This window comes from Trichomycterus rosablanca, chromosome 12, assembly GCF_030014385.1.
Source record: "Trichomycterus rosablanca isolate fTriRos1 chromosome 12, fTriRos1.hap1, whole genome shotgun sequence".
NCBI lineage: Eukaryota > Metazoa > Chordata > Actinopteri > Siluriformes > Trichomycteridae > Trichomycterus > Trichomycterus rosablanca.
This window is the reverse complement of record NC_085999.1, coordinates 13,933,107-13,954,992: the sequence shown is the minus strand read 5'-3', so window position 1 is coordinate 13,954,992 and position 21,886 is coordinate 13,933,107. Positions and strand designations below refer to the sequence as shown.

The following is a 21,886-nucleotide window of genomic DNA, read 5'->3' as shown; positions in this document are numbered from 1 at the left end:
TCATCCTAGATGCGCTTCTGAGAAGAAACCTGTCTCAATTCTACGATGCCTCAAATGCTGCCTACTGAGATGCCTTATTCTGACCGATTACTGAGTGCTCATCCTAGTGATTAACAGAAAGCCAACCTAGGCTGAATGCAATGCTCAGGATGGGCTATACTGCTTTAGGAGTATCAGTAAAATTAATGCAGGATATTGTAATCAATACAGAGCTTAATAGGCATACAGCGTAAAAACTCCGATTTACTCCACCCAAAGATGTGGATTGGCAACTTTAAATTGCTGCTAGGTGGGATTAAACGAACAGGTGTGGTACCTTTAAATAGACTGGTATGTTGTTCCATGGATAGACTCTAGAGCAATTACTAAAGAATAAATGAATGAATTAAAATGATTTGCTGTTGATCTGCATTAGCAGGAGTTTTGCTTGCTTTTTGTAGTCATATTGCCGTACACTGCCGTCCAGCTTTTGATTACAGAATTATGGTATCAGCTACCTGCTCCATCAATAAGTGCTGTTTTGTATCTTCAATTCACCTCACTTGCATGTCTTTGGACGGTGAGAGGAAACCGGAGCTCCCGGAGGAAACCCAACCAGACACAGGGAGATCATGCAAACTCCACACAGAAAGAACCAGGACTGCTCCTGGGAATCGAACCCAGAACCTTCTTGGGAGGTTTGCAGGAGCTTTACTGCAATTTCCTTCGGGATCAATAAAGTGTTATCTTATCTTATCTTGCGATGAGGCGACAGTGCTACACACCAAGCCACCGTGCCACCCAGCTTTCTTAGTATGTGGTTGGATGGCACGTGTGCTGATGAAAATTAGATAGATCAATAAAACGCTTTCTATGTATCTGCTAATATCACGGCTGAAGATGTGCTCCTAAATGCACGGCTCAGTTAACACCTGAGGGGAGATTTCAGTGGAATTGTGCATATCTAAGCACTTATTAGTGTGTGTGTGTGTGTGTGTATGGGAGAGAGAGAGAGAGAGGGAGAGAGAGAGAGAGCAAGAGAGAGAAAGAGAATGGCTGAGCTACAGTATGTTAGACCATTCTTTCTTTTTTTTAATATGTTAATGCTAATAAATGGAGGCATTTCTGTTAAGTCCTCTCTAGCCACAGCTGAGACAGTCATGTTTAACACACTCAGTGAGATTAATATTCACAGGGACAGAGTGGAAATCCAGACCTGTTAAACACTCACACAGAGATTGAGTGAGTGAGTGTTGATGTGGGGTACACTTTGTCTTCATCTGAGCTTAATTGCAAATAAAGCATTATTCGCAATTTGACTCAGTTATACCACCACTGGCAGCACATTTTGCTTCAGTACAGAGGATCTGGCAACCGTTTGAATACCCTGCATGGGTAATTCATCACTGAGGCACACACACACACCCACACACACTTCCCTCAGGTGAGAAGAGACCTGTATTGTTACACTTCAGTGAGTAAAGAACTGAAGAAACGAGTCCATTTCAGACACACACATACACACACACACACACACACACACATTGTGGGAATTGCATGATACCCTTGAGTTTAAGTCCAGCCTAGAAATAATCTAAAAAAACAAATGAGAGGGTTAGCAGGGGAATGAGGAATCACCTCTCAGAAAATAAGAAGTAGAAGGCCATAATGGGAAAAAGGACTAACACTCCCCAGATACCCTTCTCAGACCCCCTGTCCCATCATTTAAGAATGCAAAGGTGCTTCTCTAGCTTTATTTGTGTTGACGCAGACACTGGGTTTGTCTGAAAACCTAGTGAGCTCTCTAGCACACTCCTAAAAAAAGGACTGTCTCAATTCTTAGATGCCTTAAATGCTGCTTACTAAGATGCCTTATTCTGACTGATAATCTCACTGAATAACGAGGAAGCTGCATTCAGTGCAGCACATAGTTTCTCACATTATTTTTCAAATATAGACTTAAGCGCGTCCAATTGCCCGATTGCGTCATGGTTCCTCTCCGCTAATGCCGACCCTGGCTCTGATTGTGAACGAAGCTAACCCACACCCCCTCCGACACGTGGGCAGCAGCCGTATGCATCTTGTTACCTACACTTGACAAGCGCATATGCGGATCAGCACTGTGTATGGACAGACACACTCAGTCCACTCAGTCCATGAACAGCGCTCAGCCCATGAAAGCCCCTGATACGATGTACTCGAGATCCCAGCTCTGGTGTTCTAGCTTGTGTTTTTACTGCTGCGCCATCTGAGCGGCCAAATGGAGTTATTTATTAAGTAATTCTCAGTATATTTTTTTTACATTTTATATAGGTGTACAAGTGTAATTTATTTTCAATTTTGGGTTCGTCAGTTATGGTTGTGTCACCATAGCCCATTATTTTAAATGGCCTGAGGCTAACTCTGTTAGCTTAGTAAGCTAACAACACGGAGGTAGGTGGGAACAGCTGATGATGTAATCGCTGCCTATGTAGTGCGTCTAAATAATCTGCCTTCTAAAGTTCGATTTCAGTTAGATTCGCTTTAATTAGGCAGCTGTCTAAGTAGGCACTAGGCAGCAAGGCAGCTCACTTGGTTTACAGACAGACCCAGTGTCTTCTTGGTATTGGATCACATTTACTGATCTGGGCCAATATATGTAATTACATAGAACATTTTTACAAACCTAATTCCAAAAAAAGTTGGGACAGAAGGTAAATGCAAATCAAAACAAAAGGCTTGATAAGTGTAATTTTGTTAACTACCTTTTATAGTTATTTTGGAAGATATTTTAATGTATTACCTTATCACCTTATTCCATTTGTGGAAACTTTCCTACTTACTAATTTGATGCCTTCAAATTAGTCAAACAAATTGGACATAGGCAATATAACACTGAAGAAAAAATTCTGTTTTGAAACTTTTTAGTTAAACAGGTAACTGGGTAACAGGTGATGCTATAATAGCTATAAAAGAATTATGAAAGAAGCATTAATGAAAGATCCAGTGTTTTACGACCAAGGATGGGTCAATAGGTCGTGGTTTTGTGCTTTATGGGAGAATTTTGAACTGAATAGTCCACAGATTTTTCAATTTTGAATTTAAGGGAATTTAGGGAATCATCTACAGTCCATAACATTATTAAAAATAGTACGTACAGACATATCTGTGCATAATGGGTTAATTAATGTCTGTGACCTTTATCCCTTAGACCAGCGGTCCCCAACCTTTTTTGCACCACGGACCGGTTTCATATAAGATATCATTTCATTTCACTTGTGGGAGTGGGAGGATTTAAAATAGAATAACTGTAAAATGGGAAATCAGTCTAAAGCCTTAGCTTTTTTCACCTAGTGGTGATAAGACAATAACACCCGAAGAGTTTCTGAAATGTAAATGCCTTTTTTGTAGCGATCTCTAATTATTTATTCTTTCTGTGCGGCCCGGTACTGGTCCGCGACCCCATGGTTGGGGACCACTGCCTTAGACTGCATTAAAAGCCGACATGCTTTGGTAATAAATATAACCCCACTGGTTTGTGAAAACTCTTTTTAGTAAACATGGTTCATTATAGTTCGTCTACAAATGCAATGTAAGACAGCTACATTAATCAGAAACATCAACAACATCCAGAAGCGCAGCCAACTTCTCTAGCCTCAAGCTTATCTGAGATACTGAGACAAAGTGGAAATGTGTGCTGGGGTATAATGAGTTCACCTTTTTAACTGGTTTTGAAAATAAAGGTCATTTGGCTCTCCAACCATAGAGGAACCTGATCATCTGAATTGATAATATAGGGGTCTGTCAGTCTTGATAGCATGGATAGTTTGCATATCTACAAGGGCCTCTATATTGCTAATGGAAACGAATGCATTTTGGCACAACAGGAGCTTTCCTGCTTGTTTCAGCAAGATGATGCCAAGCTACAACATTGCCTGTGTCTGACAGTCCAGACCTGTTTTCCATTAAAAATGTGTAGTGCATTACGAAGCCCAATATATGACAACTCAGGTTTGACTGTTGAGCAGTGTTCTGTCAAGCAAGAATGGAAAAAAAAATACAACATTTGGTGTCCTCAGTTCCCACATGAGTACAGAACACTGTTAGAAAAGGGAAGTTAGTGAAGCAAAGTGGTAAACACACCCTGGTCAACACATTTTAAAAACATGTTGCAGCTGTCATTTTTAGAATAAGCATATAGTTAGGCCTTACCCTAGTGAAAAAAAGGTGTACTTAAATGTACTTAAAATATACTAAGATTCGTCTAAGTATACAATAAATAAACTAGCAAATTTCTGTACTTATTTCAAACATGTTAAAAATATATTAGTCATACTTTGAGCAAGTAAACTTTTATCATACTATATCATATATACAAAAAGTATACTTTTAATAAATACATTACCATGAAGTATACTTTTAGTTACGTTTAAGTTTCATTTAATTTAATATACTTCTCATATACTTGTTTTCAAATACAAATTCATCAGTATATTTATTTATGAGCACTGTAATGACATATGTAGTAATACCAACCTTATATAGGTATACTTATAATTATACTTTTAATAAATACTTTACCATGAAGTATACTTATAAAATAAAATTATAGAATTAACTTTCATTAAATTTAATATACATCTCATATACTTGTTTTCATAATAGATGTTTGGTATATTTTTGCAAAGAATGTTAAACAATTTGTATTTTTTAACATGAAGTTACTTATTGGTAAAATGTTAATAGTATTTTTGTTATTTTAAAAATATTTCATTATTCTTTAATTTTAATATGGAAAATAAATTAATCATATTAAAGAACATATTCAGGTACTTTTTAATACTATGTTATGTGTTTTTACTTTGCATGTAATTAATGGATTTTATTATACTTGCAAGGAATTCACTACATAAAAATGTATTGTGTACTTGAATGAACGAGTTAAAATTTACATTCCAAGTGTGTTTTAAAGTGACTAGAACAATAAAGCGTTAACAACAAACATCTTTACATAGCTAGTCATAAGGAATCCATAAGGTAGACTACACCTGTGTTTATAATGCTCTGGTGGCGCAGCGGTAAAACACACTAACACATAAGAAATGACATGTGAAAGTCTGAACACCACCTCAAAATATAAAAAAAATAAAGACCTTTGCTGGTTACAATTCAGCTTGGCTGTGAAGCTTTGCTCTGAACTACAAAGAAGTGTAAGAATGTTTTTGATCTAAAATAAATATATTTAAAGTCTATTTTTAATGTACTCTGTGCACTTGAAATACTGATTAAATGCGCTTCAACTTTATTTTAAGTGTATGTGAAACGGAATTAAATACACATGCAGTAGTATACTTAAGTTGAATTAAATATACTTAAAATTGTCCCAATTTAGTACAGTTTAGTACACTTAATACAATTAAAGTAGAGCTTTTGTATTATTTTTGTACAACTAAAGTACACTCTTTAAGTGTATTGATCATTAGTTTGATAATAATACACTTTAATGCACTTAGCATATTGAAGATTTGTATACTTAAGTATACTTTTTTTTCACCAGGGTAGTTACAGTGGCACCTTGAAACTCAACGTCAATTGGTTTTGGGAGTGGTAATGTAAAATAATAGGGTTGTTTTTGACCCTTATACACTGAAAATAACACAAATATAATATAAAAACACTGAAATAAAAACTGATTCTTACCATTTCTCAGAACCCCAAGCTATAACACAAGTTTAAAAGTGAAACAGGAGGAAAATCCAGCTAAACACAGATACATGTGGATGCTTTCAAAGTGAATCTGACGGTTATTTCATTAAGGGAAATGTTGAGTTTAAGGGTACACATTTTTTGATGAAGGGTGTTGAGTTTCAAAGATTTTAAGTTTAGGGCACATCGAGTTACAACGTACCACTGTAACATTTTTCCTACTGTCCAAACTTTTTTTGGAATTGGGTTTAAAACAAAATGAGTGTTATGATGTCATTTGTCACAATGCTTTTTTGTGTTTTTGCATTCATGCTAGCCCTAATGTTCTTTACTAGCCATGTTGTAGATAAAGTGTGTAATTTATATTCTACCTTTTTTCTACCTGTTTTAGTGGAGAGAGTGGCTCAGGAAAATCAGAGGCCTGTAAGCACATTCTGAAGCACCTGGCTGCTCGCTCATGCCCGAAAGGCTTTGCCCTGGAGCCTCGCATGAAACATGTAAGTCCCTCTGTCACTTTGTGGTAGATGTAGAAACCGAACCCATTATGACATAATAACATGATAACATGACACAAACTAAACATTACAACTTGTTTAAATTATAAAGAGGGTTGACACTGAAGCTGGTGTTTGTTACTGAATATTATTTGAAATGCATTGTTATTATTTGTATTGTTATTATTGTTGTTGTTATTATAACAATAACAATTATTATTGTTATTATTATTGTTATTATTGGACCACTACAAAGCAGGTATTATTTGGATGGTGGATCATTCTCAGCACTGCAGTGACACTGACACGGTGGTGGTGTGTTAGTGTGTGTTGTGCTGGTATGAGTGGATCAGACACAGCAGCACTAATGGAGTCACATCACTGTCACTGCTGGACTGAGAATAGTCCACCAACCAAAAATATATCCAGCCAACAGCGCCCTGTGGGCAGCGTCCTGTGACCACTGATGAAGGTCTAGAAGATGACCAACAGCAGCAATAGATGAGCGATCGTCTCCGACTTTACATCTACAAGGTGGACCAACTAGGTAGGAGTGTCTAATAGAGTGGACAGTGAGTGGACACTGTATTGAAAAACTCCAGCAGCGCTGCTGTGTCTGATCCACTCATACCAGCACAACACACACTAACACACCACCACCATGTCAGTGTCACTGCAGTGCTGAGAATGATCCACCACATAAATAATGCCTGCTCTGTGGTGGTCCTGTGTGGGTCCTGACCATTGAAGAACAGGGTGAAAGCAGGCTAAAACAGTATGTAGAGAAACAGATGGACTACTGTCAGTAATTGTAAAATTGAAACTGCTCCTAAATGGTGAGTGGAACTGATAAAATGGACAGTGAGTGTAGAAACAAGGAGGTGGTTTTAATGTTATGGCTTTAATGTTATGGTGTGTGTATATATATACATATATATATATATATATATATATATACTGTGGGGTTGGACAAAATAACTGAAACACCTGGTTTTAGACCACAATAATTTATTAGTATGGTGTAGGGCCTCCTTTTGCGGCCAATACAGCGTCGATTCGTCTTGGAAATGACATATACAAGTCCTGCACAGTGGTCAGAGGGATTTTAAGCCATTCTTCTTGCAGGATAGTGGCCAGGTCACTACGTGATGCTGGTGGAGGAAAACGTTTCCTGACTCACTTCTCCAAAACACCCCAAAGTGGCTCAATAATATTTAGATCTGGTGACTGTGCAGGCCATGGGAGATGTTCAACTTCACTTTCATGTTCATCAAACCAATCTTTCACCAGTCTTGCTGTGTGTATTGGTGCATTGTCATCCTGATACACGGCACCGCCATTGGATGCACATGGTCCTCCAGAATGGTTCGGTAGTCCTTGGCAGTGACGCGCCCATCTAGCACAAGTATTGGGCCAAGGGAATGCCATGATATGGCAGCCCAAACCATCACTGATCCACCCCCATGCTTCACTCTGGGCATGCAACAGTTTGGGTGGTACGCTTCTTTGGGGCTTCTCCACACCGTAACTCTCCCGGATGTGGGGAAAACAGTAAAGGTGGACTCATCAGAGAACAATACATGTTTCACATTGTCCACAGCCCAAGATTTGCGCTCCTTGCACCATTGAAACCGACGTTTGGCATTGGCACGAGTGACCAAAGGTTTGGCTATAGCAGCCCGGCCGTGTATATCGACCCTGTGGAGCTCCCGACGGACAGTTCTGGTGGAAACAGGAGAGTTGAGGTGCACATTTAATTCTGCCGTGATTTGGGCAGCCGTGGTTTGATGTTTTTTGGATACAATCCGGGTTAGCACCCGAACATCCCTTTCAGACAGCTTCCTCTTGCGTCCACAGTTAATCCTGTTGGATGTGGTTTGTCCTTCTTGGTGGTATGCTGACATTACCCTGGATACCGTGGCTCTTGATACATCACAAAGACTTGCTGTCTTGGTCACAGATGCGCCAGCAAGACGTGCACCAACAATTTGTCCTCTTTTGAACTCTGGTATGTCACCCATAATGTTGTGTGCATTGCAATATTTTGAGCAAAACTGTGCTCTTACCCTGCTAATTGAACCTTCACACTCTGCTCTTACTGGTGCAATGTGCAATTAATGAAGATTGGCCACCAGACTGGTCCAATTTAGCCATGAAACCTCCCACACTAAAATGACAGGTGTTTCAGTTATTTTGTCCAACCCCTGTATGTACATATTTATGTATTTTAAGACCTGTATGTTGCAAGGTGGGACTTCTATCCAGAGCCACTGTGACCCTGACAAAAACTGCTGGTTAAAACAACCAGCTATTTTATTTATTTCAACCACCAGTTTTTGTCAGGGTCAGGGTCACAGTGGCTCTGGATGCTCCTGGAATCACTAGGCACAATGTATTAACACACCCCGGACAGGATGCCTATCCCCCAACCCCACGACACAGCCAATCATGTCTGTATGTAGATGCCCGACTGGGATTTGAATCCTGGGATTTGAGCACCTCCAACATATTTTCATTATCATTTATTTCTCTTCTCTTTATTCTTGTATATACTGTTATAAATACATCATACCAGAGTCTAAAACCCTTCAGGAAATTAAATTGTCTACAGTTCTGGTGGAAACCTGCATTTTTTTGTAACATATTTTCAGTGTAGATTGTTCTGTTAGCAAAGCACAGCAAAACATATGTGTAATAAAAGTAATCAAAACAAAGCATGTAATTAACAGGCTGCCCACTGCTGTACTCTGTAGACTGGTAGAATGTCTATTGTTTAACTAGGCGTGCATCACCCTCAGGCGCTGAATGCAATGCGTCCCGTATGTATTTAGAATTCACTTCAAATGGCTTTACTTGGATTTGAGGTTACAGAAGGTCAGGTTGGTACAGTTCATGCTCCGAGTTGCTGCAGGCCTTCCTTTAGGAAGTGACTCTATCTAAAGCATGATGGAAGTCACTGGAGGATTGTACTGCTTTTGAGGTTTGAACAAGCTAGCAAAGGATGAAGGATCAGGCACTTGCTATTGTAGTCTCAACGGATATGCATCAATCAGCCATAACATTAGAACCACTTGCCTAATATTGTGTAGGGCTCTCTTATGCCTCGAAAACATCCCTGACCTGTCTAGACATGGACTCGACAAGACATCTGCTGGTATCTTTTAAGTCCTGTATGTTGCAAGGGGGGACTTCTATTATTTGGACCACAGATGCTTGATTGGATTGAGATTTAGAGAATTAGGAGGCTGAGTCAACACCTTCATCTTTTTGTTCTGTTTCTTAAACCATGCTACGTGAGTCATTCTATAATTTGGGGTACATTCCATGTCCAGTGATAATAATTATATTTATTCTAACAATTTTCTTTAAAAATTTCATATTTTACCTATTAATGGAAAACATTATGTTTAAGCTTTGCAACTAGTGGATATGTTACACTAAAGGAATATATTAATTTGAACCACTGATAGTTCTATTGAGAGAGAACAATTTTTTTGTACTTTTTTGGAGATGTGAAATGTACCCCAAATTATAGAATGACCCCTGTACAGTTTTCAGTGTGGCAGGGTAAATTATTCTGCTGAACAAAGCTGCTACCATTCAGAAATACTGTTACTGTGAAGGGTGTGTTTAGGTTGTTGGTACATGTCAAAGTAACATTCACACAAATGCCAGGACCCAAGTCTTCCTGAAGTAATAATGACCCAAAACGTAATGATGATGAGTCTGCCTGACAGGCTAGCTTTTATTTATATATATTTTTTCCCAAATTTTTATCCCCCAGTCTAGTCGTGTCCAATTACCCTGATTGCGTCCTCTATACTGATTCGACCCTTCACCGCTGACTGAGGACGCCTCACAACTGACATACGCCCCCTCTGATACGCACAGTCAGCACAGATAGTGCATTTTTCACCTGCACGAGTCGAGTTCATACACTTCATAGGCACTGTGTACGGAGGGCCACACCCCCATCAGCATTATTCCTTAGCCCTGTGCAGGCGCCATCAGTCAGCCAGCAGGGGTCACAGTCGCACCAGTTATGAGGACCTATGATCCGACTTTCATACCCTCTAACCCTGAACAACAGCCAATCGTTGTTCATGCTGCCGCCCAGCCCAGTCGGAAAGGCAGAGCTGAGATTCGATACGATGTATTCGAAACCCCAACTCTGGTGAGCTAGCGTACTTTACCGCTGCGCCACCTGAGCAGCAACAGGCTAGCTTTTAATCTTAATATGAAAAAAGATTTTTAGGCACCCATGATCCTGTCAGCAGTTCGCTGGTTTCCTTCTTAGACCCATTGTGCGTATTGGAAACAACCGACAAGACCTAGCTTTTTTGAGGTACTGTCACAATTTGTCCATGGTCAAAGCTGCTCAGATCCTTGCAAAGATCCTTACCCACTTTCCCTGCCTCCAACGAATCAACTGCAGGAACTGACTGTTCACCTGCTGCCTAATATGTCCCGCCACTTGACTGTTGCTAATTTCCCATTACATTTTCAGCATTTAGCAGACGCCTTTAGCAGACGCCTTTATCCGACGCAACTTACAGTACAGTATACAATCTGAGCAACTGAGGGTTAAGGGCCTTGCTCAAGGGCCCAACAGAAGCAACCTGGCAGTGGTGAGGCGACCTTCCCAATGACCTTTTGATTACTAGTCCAGTACCCTAACCACTAGGCTACGGCTTGCCCCAAAAAATAATTTCCAAAAAATAATCAATGTTATTCACTTTACCTCTCAGTGGTTTAACTGTTGCTGTTGATCTGTGTAAATAAATGAGTGAATGTGTTTTACACTGTGATGGATTGGCACCCAGTGCTTTTATGTGTGGCCTCTCACTGTGACTGACCAGGATGATGATGTGTTCACACACACACACACACACACACAAAAAACCCTTGTTACTGCTTAACTGGTTTAATGCTGCCACCTTGTGGTAAAAAAATAACTTTCAGTCTGTGACACGTGACACAACTTGCACATTACAATGCTTTACTATACCGTAATAGACTATGTAGTATGTACGTACATGAGCAGCAAGATTTGCTTTCTATTGTTCTTATTTTTGGATAAATCACTAGTCGAATCAGGCTATTTTTTGCTCCTGCTATTAATTTGGAGATGCTGAAACACTGGTGACACTATGTGATTAGCAATAAACTTTTTGAAAGATTTTGGAACATGTATTTTATTGTATGTCAGACTCTAAGCCCATAGTAAAACTAGTTGAAACTTTTAAAATTATATTTATTAAAACTTTTAAGAACAAATCGCATCACTTTTTTACATTGTTACCTTCCGATGCATTTTTCCCAGCATTGCACTAACTTTTTAATATCATCAGCAAATAATGTTTTCGGTTGAGCGTGTAGCCACTGATGCACCGCTGCTTTCACATCATCATTACAAGAAAACCTTCTTCCCCTTAAAGCTTCTCTGAGCGGTCCAAAAAGGTGGAAATCAGATTGCGCTAAATACGAACTATAAGCTCTCTCTTAGTCTCTCAGACACGACCAATTACTACACCTCCCGCCCTCACCGTTACCAACCAGACTATTAAAGTGCAGAAACTTTTTGAAGATCCCTCGTATAAACAGTGCTACCAATTTTCCAGTACCTTCTAATTCACGACAGACCGGATTTCATTGGTTTGGGTTATGAATCACTTTTCATCTCCCTGGTAAAAGCTAATTCACAGGGGTTGACTAATATTGAACAAAGTAACAAATTCGTTATTGTTATTTCTTGGTTCAGCCCGCTCACAGTGAATTCTTTGGGCTAGTAATAACCCGGCTGGCTTTGTTTTTAGAGACGTCCACACACAGCCAACACACTGCCTGATTTAGCTGCATATTAAAGATATGCAAAGGATTAGAACAAGCAAAAACAGTCCGATCTGAGCATGAGTGCAGCCTCCGAATGATTCCAAACTTTCATTTTATATTATGTTATATGTGAAGAAGGTTGTTAGCCATGAAACAAACACCAAATTCATTAGGGAGGGGGGGTTCTGCATTTCTAAAACATTCCTGTCTTATCAACAATGGGAACACTGGCATATCCTAATATTACTCAAAGCTAGTGAGTGGAATATGTTTATCATTGAACATTAGTTTATTGACATTTTAAGCATATCTGAATATTGGGATTGCATGTGATTACGGTCTTGTGTTAAGCGATCCTGGCTTTAAAACAGTGTGATCATTACATCATTAAATAGAATTTTAAACTGTTAAATAGGAAATACTATTGTGTGGATTTTGGAATGTGGATCACTGTAAGGAGTACTTATAAAATAAACAACACAGGTTCCTGATGGGACCATATTATACCACCAGTAGTTGTTTATTTCCTGTTACAGCACACCTACCATGTTTTATTTTCATAAGTGTTTTTACTTGCTACATTAACATTTTTATTCTCTGTGTTGTCCTTTAGGTGAACTCAATACTGGAGGCGTTCGGCCATGCTAAGACACCTATGAATGTTAACTCGAGTCGCTTCATCAAGCTGCTTTCCCTGCAGTACAGTGAGAAGAGGAGGACTCTGCTCAGAGGTGTGTGTTTCACAACATTTATACCAGTTCCACCACGGGTGCCGAAATAGCTCAGTTGGGAGAGCGTTAGACTGAAGATCCACAGGTCCCTGGTTCGGCTCATGAAGGACCTTAAACTTCTCAGTTCCAGGGACACTGTACGATGGCTGACCCTGAGCTCTTACCCCAGCTTCTAAAGATCCCTGGTTCAATCCCGGGTTTCGGCAGGTGATTAGACTCCAGTTTTGGGACTGTAGTGGATAGAGCTTTGCGCTATCAATCAAAAAGATGAGAGCTTGAATTTCAGCTCTGCTATACGTACATGCTAACAGATTTGCTTCTCACAAAAAAGCCGAAATAGCTCAGTTGGGAGAGCGTTAGACTGAAGATTTAAAGGTCCTTGGTTCGATCCCGGGTTTCGGCAGGTGGTTAGATCCCACTTTTGGGACTGTAGTGGACAGAGCTTTGGACTATCAATCAAAAAGTTGAGGGCTTGAATTCTATATCTGCTATGCAGCCACTGTTGGGCTCATGAAGGACCTTAAACTTCTCAGTTCCAGGGACACTGTACAATGGCTGACTCTGCGCTCTTACCCCAGCTTCTAAAGATCCCTGGTTTGATCCCGGGTTTCGGCAGGTGATTAGACTCTAGTTTTGGGACTGTAGTGGGTAGAGCTTTGCGCTATCAATCAAAAAGTTGAGAGCTTGAATTTCAGCTCTGCTATACGTACGTGCTAACAGATTTGTGTTTTATAAAAACAAACAAGAAGCTCCTCTTGTGCTGAAATAGCTCAGTTGGGAGCGCGTTAGACTGAAGATCTAAAGGTTCCTGGTTTGATCCCGGGTTTCGGCAGGTGATTAGATCCCAGTTTTGGGACTGTAGTGGATAGAGCTTTGTGCTATCAATCAAAGGTTTTCAGCTGTGCTCTGCATGCTAACAGATTTGTGTTTCACAATCGAACCAAATACACGAGTTGTGCTGAAATAGCTCAGTTGGGAGAGCGTTAGACTGAACATCTAAAGGTCCCGGGTTTCGGCAAGGGGTTGGATTCCTCTTTTGGGACGGAAGTGGATAGAGCTTTGTACTTTCAATCGAAAAGTTGAGAGCTTGTAATGAACAATATGTTCCTCTTATGCTGAAATAGCTCAGTTGGGAGAGCGTTAGACTGAAGATCTAAAGGTCCCTGGTTCGATCCCGGGTTTCGGCAGGTGATTAGATCCCACTTTTGGGACTGTAGTGGATAGAGCTTTGTACTTTCAATCAGAAGGTTGAGAGCTTGAATTTCAGCTGTTCTGTAGGGACATGCTAACAGATTTGCGTTTCACAAAAATCAAACCAGCTGCTCTTTTTGTGCCGAAATAGCTCAGTTGGGAGAGCGTTAGACTAAAGGTCCCTGGTTCGATCCCGGGTTTCGGCAGCTGGATGGGTACTGATTTTGGGACTGTAGTGGGTAGAGCTTTGCGCTATCAATCAAAAAGTTGAGAGTTTGAATTTCAGCTCTGCTATACTTACGTGCTAACAGATTTGTGTTTTACAAAAATGAACAAGATGTTCCTCTTATGCTGAAATAGCTCAGTTGGGAGAGCGTTAGACTGAAGATCTAAAGGTCCCTGGTTTGATCCCGGGTTTCGGCAGGTGGTTAGATCCCACTTTTGGGACTGTAGTGGATAGAGCTTTGGACTATCAATCAAAAAGTTGAGGGCTTGAATTCTATATCTGCTATGCAGCCACTGTTGGGCTCATGAAGGACCTTAAACTTCTCAGTTCCAGGGACACTGTACAATGGCTGACCCTCCGCTCTTACCCCAGCTTCTAAAGATCCCTGGTTCAATCCCGGGTTTCGGCAGACTCTAGTTTTGGGTCTGTAGTGGGTAGAGCTGGGTAGAGCTGTAGTGGGTAGAGTGGGTAAAATCAAAAAGTTGAGAGCTTGAATTTCAGCTCTGCTATACTTACGTGCTAACAGATTTGTGTTTTACAAAAATGAACAAGATGTTCCTCTTATGCTGAAATAGCTCAGTTGGGAGAGTGTTAGACTGAAGATCTAAAGGTCCCTGGTTTGGTTTCGGCAGGTGGTTAGATCCCACTTTTGGGACTGTAGTGGATAGAACGTTGTGCTTTCAATCAAAGGTTTTCAGCTGTGCTCTGCATGCTAACAGATTTGTGTTTCACAAATATTGAACCAATTGTTCTACTTATGCTGAAGTAGCTCAGTTAGGAGAGCGTTATACTGAAGATCTAAAGGTCCCTGGTTTGATCCTGAGTTTTGGCAGGTGGTTGGATTCCACTCTTGGAACTGTAGTGGGTAGAGCTTTCAATCAGATGTTTGAGAGCTTGAATTTCAGCTCTTCTATACATGCTAAAAGATTTGCGTTTCACAAAAATCGAACCAGCTGCACTGTTTGTGCCGAAGTAGCTCAGTTGGGAGAGCGTTAGACTGAAGATCTAAAGGTCCCTGGTTCGATCCCGGGTTTCGGCAGGTGATTAGATCCCACTTTTGGGACTGTAGTGGATAGAGCTTTGTACTTTCAATCAGAAGGTTGAGAGCTTGAATTTCAGCTGTTCTGTAGGGACATGCTAACAGATTTGCGTTTCACAAAAATCAAACCAGCTGCACTCTTTGTGCTGAAATAGCTCAGTTGGGAGAGCGTTAGACTGAAGATCTAAAGGTCCCTGGTTCGATCCCGGGTTTCGGCAGCTGGATGGGTACTGATTTTGGGACTGTAGTGGGTAGAGCTTTGCGCTATCAATCAAAAAGTTGAGAGTTTGAATTTCAACTCTGCTATACTTACGTGCTAACTGATTTGCGTTTCACAAAAATCAAACCAGCTGCACTCTTTGTGCCGAAGTAGCTCAGTTGGGAGAGCGTTAGACTGAAGATCTAAAGGTCCCTGGTTCGATCCCGGGTTTCGGCAGCTGGATGGGTACTGATTTTGGGACTGTAGTGGGTAGAGCTTTGCGCTATCAATCAAAAAGTTGAGAGTTTGAATTTCAACTCTGCTATACTTACGTGCTAACATATTTGTGTTTTACAAAAATGAACAAGATGTTCCTCTTATGCTGAAATAGCTCAGTTGGGAGAGCGTTAGACTGAAGATCTAAAGGTCCTTGGTTCGATCCCGGGTTTCGGCAGTTGGTTAGATCCCACTTTTGGGACTGTAGTCGATAGAGCTTTGGACTATCAATCAAAAAGTTGAGGGCTTGAATTCTATATCTGCTATGCAGCCACAGTTGGGCTCATGAAGGACCTTAAACTTCTCAGTTCCAGGGACACTGTACAATGGCTGACCCTCCGCTCTTACCCCAGCTTCTAAAGATCCCTGGTTCAATCCCGGGTTTCGGCAGACTCTAGTTTTGGGTCTGTAGTGGGTAGAGCTGGGTAGAGCTGTAGGGGGTAGAGTGGGTAAAATCAAAAAGTTGAGAGCTTGAATTTCAGCTCTGCTATACTTACGTGCTAACAGATTTGTGTTTTACAAAAATGAACAAGATGTTCCTCTTATGCTGAAATAGCTCAGTTGGGAGAGTGTTAGACTGAAGATCTAAAGGTCCCTGGTTTGGTTTCGGCAGGTGGTTAGATCCCACTTTTGGGACTGTAGTGGATAGAACGTTGTGCTTTCAATCAAAGGTTTTCAGCTGTGCTCTGCATGCTAACAGATTTGTGTTTCACAAATATTGAACCAATTGTTCTACTTATGCTGAAGTAGCTCAGTTAGGAGAGCGTTATACTGAAGATCTAAAGGTCCCTGGTTTGATCCCGAGTTTTGGCAGGTGGTTGGATTCAACTCTTGGAACTGTAGTGGGTAGAGCTTTCAATCAGATGTTTGAGAGCTTGAATTTCAGCTCTTCTATACATGCTAAAAGATTTGCGTTTCACAAAAATCGAACCAGCTGCACTGTTTGTGCCGAAGTAGCTCAGTTGGGAGAGCGTTAGACTGAAGATCTAAAGGTCCCTGGTTCGATCCCGGGTTTCGGCAGGTGATCAGATCCCACTTTTGGGACTGTAGTGGATAGAGCTTTGTACTTTCAATCAGAAGGTTGAGAGCTTGAATTTCAGCTGTTCTGTTGGGACATGCTAACAGATTTGCGTTTCACAAAAATCAAACCAGCTGCACTCTTTGTGCCGAAATAGCTCAGTTGGGAGAGCGTTAGACTGAAGATCTAAAGGTCCCTGGTTCGATCCCGGGTTTCGGCAGCTGGATGGGTACTGATTTTGGGACTGTAGTGGGTAGAGCTTTGCGCTATCAATCAAAAAGTTGAGAGTTTGAATTTCAACTCTGCTATACTTACGTGCTAACATATTTGTGTTTTACAAAAATGAACAAGATGTTCCTCTTATGCTGAAATAGCTCAGTTGGGAGAGCGTTAGACTGAAGATCTAAAGGTCCTTGGTTCGATCCCGGGTTTCGGCAGTTGGTTAGATCCCACTTTTGGGACTGTAGTCGATAGAGCTTTGGACTATCAATCAAAAAGTTGAGGGCTTGAATTCTATATCTGCTATGCAGCCACTGTTGGGCTCATGAAGGACCTTAAACTTCTCAGTTCCAGGGACACTGTACAATGGCTGACCCTCCGCTCTTACCCCAGCTTCTAAAGATCCCTGGTTCAATCCCGGGTTTCGGCAGACTCTAGTTTTGGGTCTGTAGTGGGTAGAGCTGGGTAGAGCTGTAGTGGGTAGAGTGGGTAAAATCAAAAAGTTGAGAGCTTGAATTTCAGCTCTGCTATACTTACGTGCTAACAGATTTGTGTTTTACAAAAATGAACAAGATGTTCCTCTTATGCTGAAATAGCTCAGTTGGGAGAGTGTTAGACTGAAGATCTAAAGGTCCCTGGTTTGGTTTCGGCAGGTGGTTAGATCCCACTTTTGGGACTGTAGTGGATAGAACGTTGTGCTTTCAATCAAAGGTTTTCAGCTGTGCTCTGCATGCTAACAGATTTGTGTTTCACAAATATTGAACCAATTGTTCTACTTATGCTGAAGTAGCTCAGTTAGGAGAGCGTTATACTGAAGATCTAAAGGTCCCTGGTTTGATCCTGAGTTTTGGCAGGTGGTTGGATTCCACTCTTGGAACTGTAGTGGGTAGAGCTTTCAATCAGATGTTTGAGAGCTTGAATTTCAGCTCTTCTATACATGCTAAAAGATTTGCGTTTCACAAAAATCGAACCAGCTGCACTGTTTGTGCCGAAGTAGCTCAGTTGGGAGAGCGTTAGACTGAAGATCTAAAGGTCCCTGGTTCGATCCCGGGTTTCGGCAGGTGATTAGATCCCACTTTTGGGACTGTAGTGGATAGAGCTTTGGACTATCAATCAAAAAGTTGAGGGCTTGAATTCTATATCTGCTATGCAGCCACTGTTGGGCTCATGAAGGACCTTAAACTTCTCAGTTCCAGGGACACTGTACAATGGCTGACCCTCCGCTCTTACCACAGCTTCTAAAGGTCCCTGGTTCGATCCCGGGTTTCGGCAGGTGATTAGATCCCACTTTTGGGACTGTAGTGGGTAGAGCTTTGTACTTTCAATCAGAAGGTTGAGAGCTTGAATTTCAGCTGTTCTGTAGGGACATGCTAACAGATTTGCGTTTCGCAAAAATCGAACCAGCTGCTCTTTTTGTGCTGAAATAGCTCAGTTGGGAGAGCGTTAGACTGAAGATCTAAAGGTCCCTGGTTCGATCCCGGGTTTCGGCAGCTGGATGGATACTTATTTTGGGACTGTAGTGGATAAAGCTTTAGGCTATCAATCAAAAGGTTGATAATTTGAATTTCTGCTCTGCTATGCATGCTAGCAGATTTGTGTTTCACAAAAATGTAACCAAATGTGCAAATTGTGCCGAAATAGCTCAGTTGGGAGAGCGTTAGACTGAAGATCTAAAGGTCCCTGGTTCGATCCCGGGTTTCGGCAGGTGATTAGATCCCACTTTTGGGACTGTAGTGGATAGAGCTTTGTGCTATCAATCAAAGGTTTTCAGCTGTGCTCTGCATGCTAACAGATTTGTGTTTCACAATCGAACCAAATACACGAGTTGTGCTGAAATAGCTCAGTTGGGAGAGCGTTAGACTGAACATCTAAAGGTCCCTGGTTTGGTTTCGGCAGGTGGTTAGATCCCACTTTTGGGACTGTAGTGGATAGAGCTTTGGACTATCAATCAAAAAGTTGAGGGCTTGAATTCTATATCTGCTATGCAGCCACTGTTGTGCTCATGAAGGACCTTAAACTTCTCAGTTCCAGGGACACTGTACAATGGCTGACCCTGCGCTCTTACCCCAGCTTCTAAAGATCCCTGGTTCAATCCCGGGTTTCGGCAGGTGATTAGACTCTAGTTTTGGGACTGTAGTGGATAGAACTTTGTGCTTTCAATCAAAGGTTTTCAGCTGTGCTCTGCATGCTAACAGATTTGTGTTTCACAAATATTGAACCAATTGTTCTACTTAAGATGAAATAGCTCAGTTGGGAGAGCGTTATACTGAAGATCTAAAGGTCCCTGGTTTGATCCTGAGTTTTGGCAGGTGGTTGGATTCCACTCTTGGAACTGTAGTGGGTAGAGCTTTCAATCAGATGTTTGAGAGCTTGAATTTCAGCTCGACTATACATGCTAAAAGATTTGCGTTTCACAAAAATCGAACCAGCTGCACTGTTTGTGTTGGGAGAGCGTTAGACTGAAGATCTAAAAGTCCCTGGTTTGATCCCGGGTTTCGGCAGGTGATTAGACTCTAGTTTTGGGACTGTAGTGAGTAGAGCTTTTGGCTATTAATCAAAGGTTTTCAGCTGTGCTCTGCATGCTAACAGATTTGTTTTTCACAATCGAACCAAATACAAAAGTTGTGCTGAAATAGCTCAGTTGGGAGAGCGTTAGACTGAAGATCTAAAGGTCCCTGGTTCGGTCCCGGGTTTCGGCAGGTGGTTAGAGCCCCCTTTTGGGACTGTAGTGGATAGAGCTTTTGGCTATTAATCACAAGGTCGAGAGCTTTAGTTTTAGTGTTGCTATGCATGCAAACAGATTTGTGTTTCAAAAAAATCGAACCAAGTGCTTTTTTTTGTGCTGAAATAGCTCAGTTGGGAGAGCGTTAGACTGAAGATCTAAAGGTCCCTGGTTCGATCCCGGGTTTCGGCAGGTGATTAGATCCCAGTTTTGGGACTGTAGTGGATAGAGCTTTGTACTTTCAATCAAAGGTTTTCAGCTGTGCTCTGCATGCTAACAGATTTGTGTTTCACAATCGAACCAAATGCGCGAGTTGTGCTGAAATAGCTCAGTTGGGAGAGCGTTAGACTGAAGATCTAAAGTTCCCGGGTTTCGGCAAGGGGTTTGATTCCTCTTTTGGGACTGTAGTGGATAGAGCTTTGTACTTTCAATCGAAAAGTTGAGAGCTTGAATTTCAGCTCTGTTTTACGTACATGCTAACAGATTTGCATTTTACTAAAAAGCAGAAATAGCTCAGTTGGGAGAGCGTTAGACTGAAGATCTAAAGGTCCCTGGTTCAATCCTGGTTTTCGGCAGGTGGTTAGATCTCACTTTTGGGACTGTAGTGGATAGAACTTTCAATAAAAAGGTTGAGAGCTTGAATTTTAGCTCTTCTATACGTACATGCTAACAGATTTATGTTTCACAAATATTGAACCAATTGTTTTACTTAAGATGAAATAGCTCAGTTAGGAGAGTGTTATACTGAAGATCTAAAGGTCCCTGGTTTGATCCCGGGTTTCGGCAGGTGATTAGACTCTAGTTTTGGGACTGTAGTGGGTAGAGCTTTTGGCTATTAATCAAAGGTTTTCAGCTGTGCTCTGCATGCTAACAGATTTGTGTTTCACAATCGAACCAAATACAAACATTGTGCTGAAATAGCTCAGTTGGGAGAGCGTTAGACTGAAGATTTAAAGGTCCTTGGTTCGATTCTGGGTTTCAGCAGCTGGATGGATACTGATTTTGGGACTGTAGTGGATAGAGCTTTGTACTTTTAATCAGAAGGTTGAGAGCTTGAATTTCAGCTGTTCTGTAGGGACATGCTAACAGATTTGCGTTTCACAAAAATCGAACCAGCTGCACTCTTTGTGCCGAAATAGCTCAGTTGGGAGAGCGTTAGACTGAAGATCTAAAGGTCCCTGGTTCGATCCCGGGTTTCGGCAGCTTGATGGATACTGATTTTGGGACTGTAGTGGATAAAGCTTTAGGCTATCAATCAAAAAGTTGAGAGTTTGAATTTCAGCTCTGCTATACGTACGTGCTAACAGATTTGTGTTTTACAAAAATAAACAAGATGCTCCTCTTGTGCCAAAATAGCTCAGTTAGGAGAGTGTTAGCCTGAAGATCTAAAAGTCCCTGGTTTGATCCCGGGTTTCGGCAGGTGATTAGACTCTAGTTTTGGGACTGTAGTGGGTAGAGCTTTTGGCTATTAATCACAAGGTTGAGAGCTTTAGTTTTAGTGTTGCTATGCATGCTAACAGGTTTGTGTTTCAAAAAAATCCGTGTTTTTTTTGTGCCGAAATAGCTCAGTTGGGAGAGCGTTATACTGAAGATCTAAAGATACCTGGTTGGATCCCGGGTTTCGGCAGGTGGTTAGATCCCCCTTTTGGGACTGTAGTGGATAGAGCTTTGTGTTATCAATCAAAAGGTTGAGAGTTTGAATTTTAGCTCTGCTATACATGCTAACAGATTTGTGTTTCACAAAAATTGAACCAATTGATTTTATCGTGCCAAAATAGCTCAGTTGGGAGAGCGTTAGACTGAAGATCTAAAGGTCCCTGGTTCGATTCCGGGTTTCTGCAGGTATTTAGGTTCCACTTTTAGGACGTGGGTAGAAATTTAGGCTATCAATCAAAAGGTTGAGAGCTTTAATTTCAGTTCTGCTGTGCATCCTCTGGTGGGCTCATAAGTAAGGGCCTTGACCTTCTTAGTTCCAGGGGTGCCGTACAATGACTGACCCTGTGCACTGACAAAACAAGCTGGGATACGCAGAAAAACAATTGCGTTGTATTGTACGTTTGTATTTGTATATATCACACATAAAGGCGTTCAATTCTATGTAATTGTAAGCCGGGTGTCTACTCTGAATTTCCGACAGAGGGCGCCAGTTCTCTTAATAGTGTATCTTTAGCTTTCATTTATTTATTTATGCTCAAAATTACCATCTTTTCTAAGAATTTGTATCCAGCACTTGGTTCATTATGTTAATTGCAATTTTACTGCAACAAAACCCTTC

The 21,886-nt window shown here is 41.1% G+C and overlaps 1 protein-coding gene and 22 non-coding genes across 24 annotated transcripts in view; all 23 read left to right on the top strand.

Annotated features, from left to right (window-relative positions):
• The window catches only part of myo16 (myosin XVI), a 313,223-nt gene that overhangs the window by 111,958 nt on the left and 179,379 nt on the right, over positions 1–21,886 (top strand). For both annotated transcript variants that reach the window (XM_063006388.1, XM_063006387.1), the window contains exons 14-15: positions 6,056–6,161; positions 12,604–12,721. In XM_063006388.1, coding sequence (XP_062862458.1) covers positions 6,056–6,161; positions 12,604–12,721 — 224 coding nt within the window. The remainder of the gene's footprint in view (positions 1–6,055; positions 6,162–12,603; positions 12,722–21,886) is intronic.
• On the top strand, positions 12,762–12,927 carry trnaf-gaa (transfer RNA phenylalanine (anticodon GAA)). Its single transcript has 2 exons — positions 12,762–12,798; positions 12,892–12,927. It is a non-coding gene; the product is annotated as a tRNA-Phe (tRNA).
• On the top strand, positions 13,052–13,124 carry trnaf-gaa (transfer RNA phenylalanine (anticodon GAA)). The gene has a single exon. It is a non-coding gene; the product is annotated as a tRNA-Phe (tRNA).
• trnaf-gaa (transfer RNA phenylalanine (anticodon GAA)) lies at positions 13,481–13,553 on the top strand. The gene has a single exon. It is a non-coding gene; the product is annotated as a tRNA-Phe (tRNA).
• On the top strand, positions 13,836–13,908 carry trnaf-gaa (transfer RNA phenylalanine (anticodon GAA)). Its single transcript has one exon. It is a non-coding gene; the product is annotated as a tRNA-Phe (tRNA).
• Positions 14,263–14,335, top strand: trnaf-gaa (transfer RNA phenylalanine (anticodon GAA)). The gene has a single exon. It is a non-coding gene; the product is annotated as a tRNA-Phe (tRNA).
• On the top strand, positions 15,105–15,177 carry trnaf-gaa (transfer RNA phenylalanine (anticodon GAA)). Its single transcript has one exon. It is a non-coding gene; the product is annotated as a tRNA-Phe (tRNA).
• Positions 15,323–15,395, top strand: trnaf-gaa (transfer RNA phenylalanine (anticodon GAA)). Its single transcript has one exon. It is a non-coding gene; the product is annotated as a tRNA-Phe (tRNA).
• trnaf-gaa (transfer RNA phenylalanine (anticodon GAA)) lies at positions 15,541–15,613 on the top strand. The gene has a single exon. It is a non-coding gene; the product is annotated as a tRNA-Phe (tRNA).
• trnaf-gaa (transfer RNA phenylalanine (anticodon GAA)) lies at positions 15,758–15,830 on the top strand. The gene has a single exon. It is a non-coding gene; the product is annotated as a tRNA-Phe (tRNA).
• Positions 16,600–16,672, top strand: trnaf-gaa (transfer RNA phenylalanine (anticodon GAA)). Its single transcript has one exon. It is a non-coding gene; the product is annotated as a tRNA-Phe (tRNA).
• Positions 16,818–16,890, top strand: trnaf-gaa (transfer RNA phenylalanine (anticodon GAA)). The gene has a single exon. It is a non-coding gene; the product is annotated as a tRNA-Phe (tRNA).
• On the top strand, positions 17,035–17,107 carry trnaf-gaa (transfer RNA phenylalanine (anticodon GAA)). The gene has a single exon. It is a non-coding gene; the product is annotated as a tRNA-Phe (tRNA).
• Positions 17,877–17,949, top strand: trnaf-gaa (transfer RNA phenylalanine (anticodon GAA)). Its single transcript has one exon. It is a non-coding gene; the product is annotated as a tRNA-Phe (tRNA).
• Positions 18,307–18,379, top strand: trnaf-gaa (transfer RNA phenylalanine (anticodon GAA)). The gene has a single exon. It is a non-coding gene; the product is annotated as a tRNA-Phe (tRNA).
• On the top strand, positions 18,521–18,593 carry trnaf-gaa (transfer RNA phenylalanine (anticodon GAA)). The gene has a single exon. It is a non-coding gene; the product is annotated as a tRNA-Phe (tRNA).
• On the top strand, positions 19,516–19,588 carry trnaf-gaa (transfer RNA phenylalanine (anticodon GAA)). Its single transcript has one exon. It is a non-coding gene; the product is annotated as a tRNA-Phe (tRNA).
• Positions 19,731–19,803, top strand: trnaf-gaa (transfer RNA phenylalanine (anticodon GAA)). The gene has a single exon. It is a non-coding gene; the product is annotated as a tRNA-Phe (tRNA).
• trnaf-gaa (transfer RNA phenylalanine (anticodon GAA)) lies at positions 20,114–20,186 on the top strand. The gene has a single exon. It is a non-coding gene; the product is annotated as a tRNA-Phe (tRNA).
• On the top strand, positions 20,523–20,595 carry trnaf-gaa (transfer RNA phenylalanine (anticodon GAA)). Its single transcript has one exon. It is a non-coding gene; the product is annotated as a tRNA-Phe (tRNA).
• trnaf-gaa (transfer RNA phenylalanine (anticodon GAA)) lies at positions 20,741–20,813 on the top strand. The gene has a single exon. It is a non-coding gene; the product is annotated as a tRNA-Phe (tRNA).
• trnaf-gaa (transfer RNA phenylalanine (anticodon GAA)) lies at positions 21,166–21,238 on the top strand. Its single transcript has one exon. It is a non-coding gene; the product is annotated as a tRNA-Phe (tRNA).
• trnaf-gaa (transfer RNA phenylalanine (anticodon GAA)) lies at positions 21,380–21,452 on the top strand. The gene has a single exon. It is a non-coding gene; the product is annotated as a tRNA-Phe (tRNA).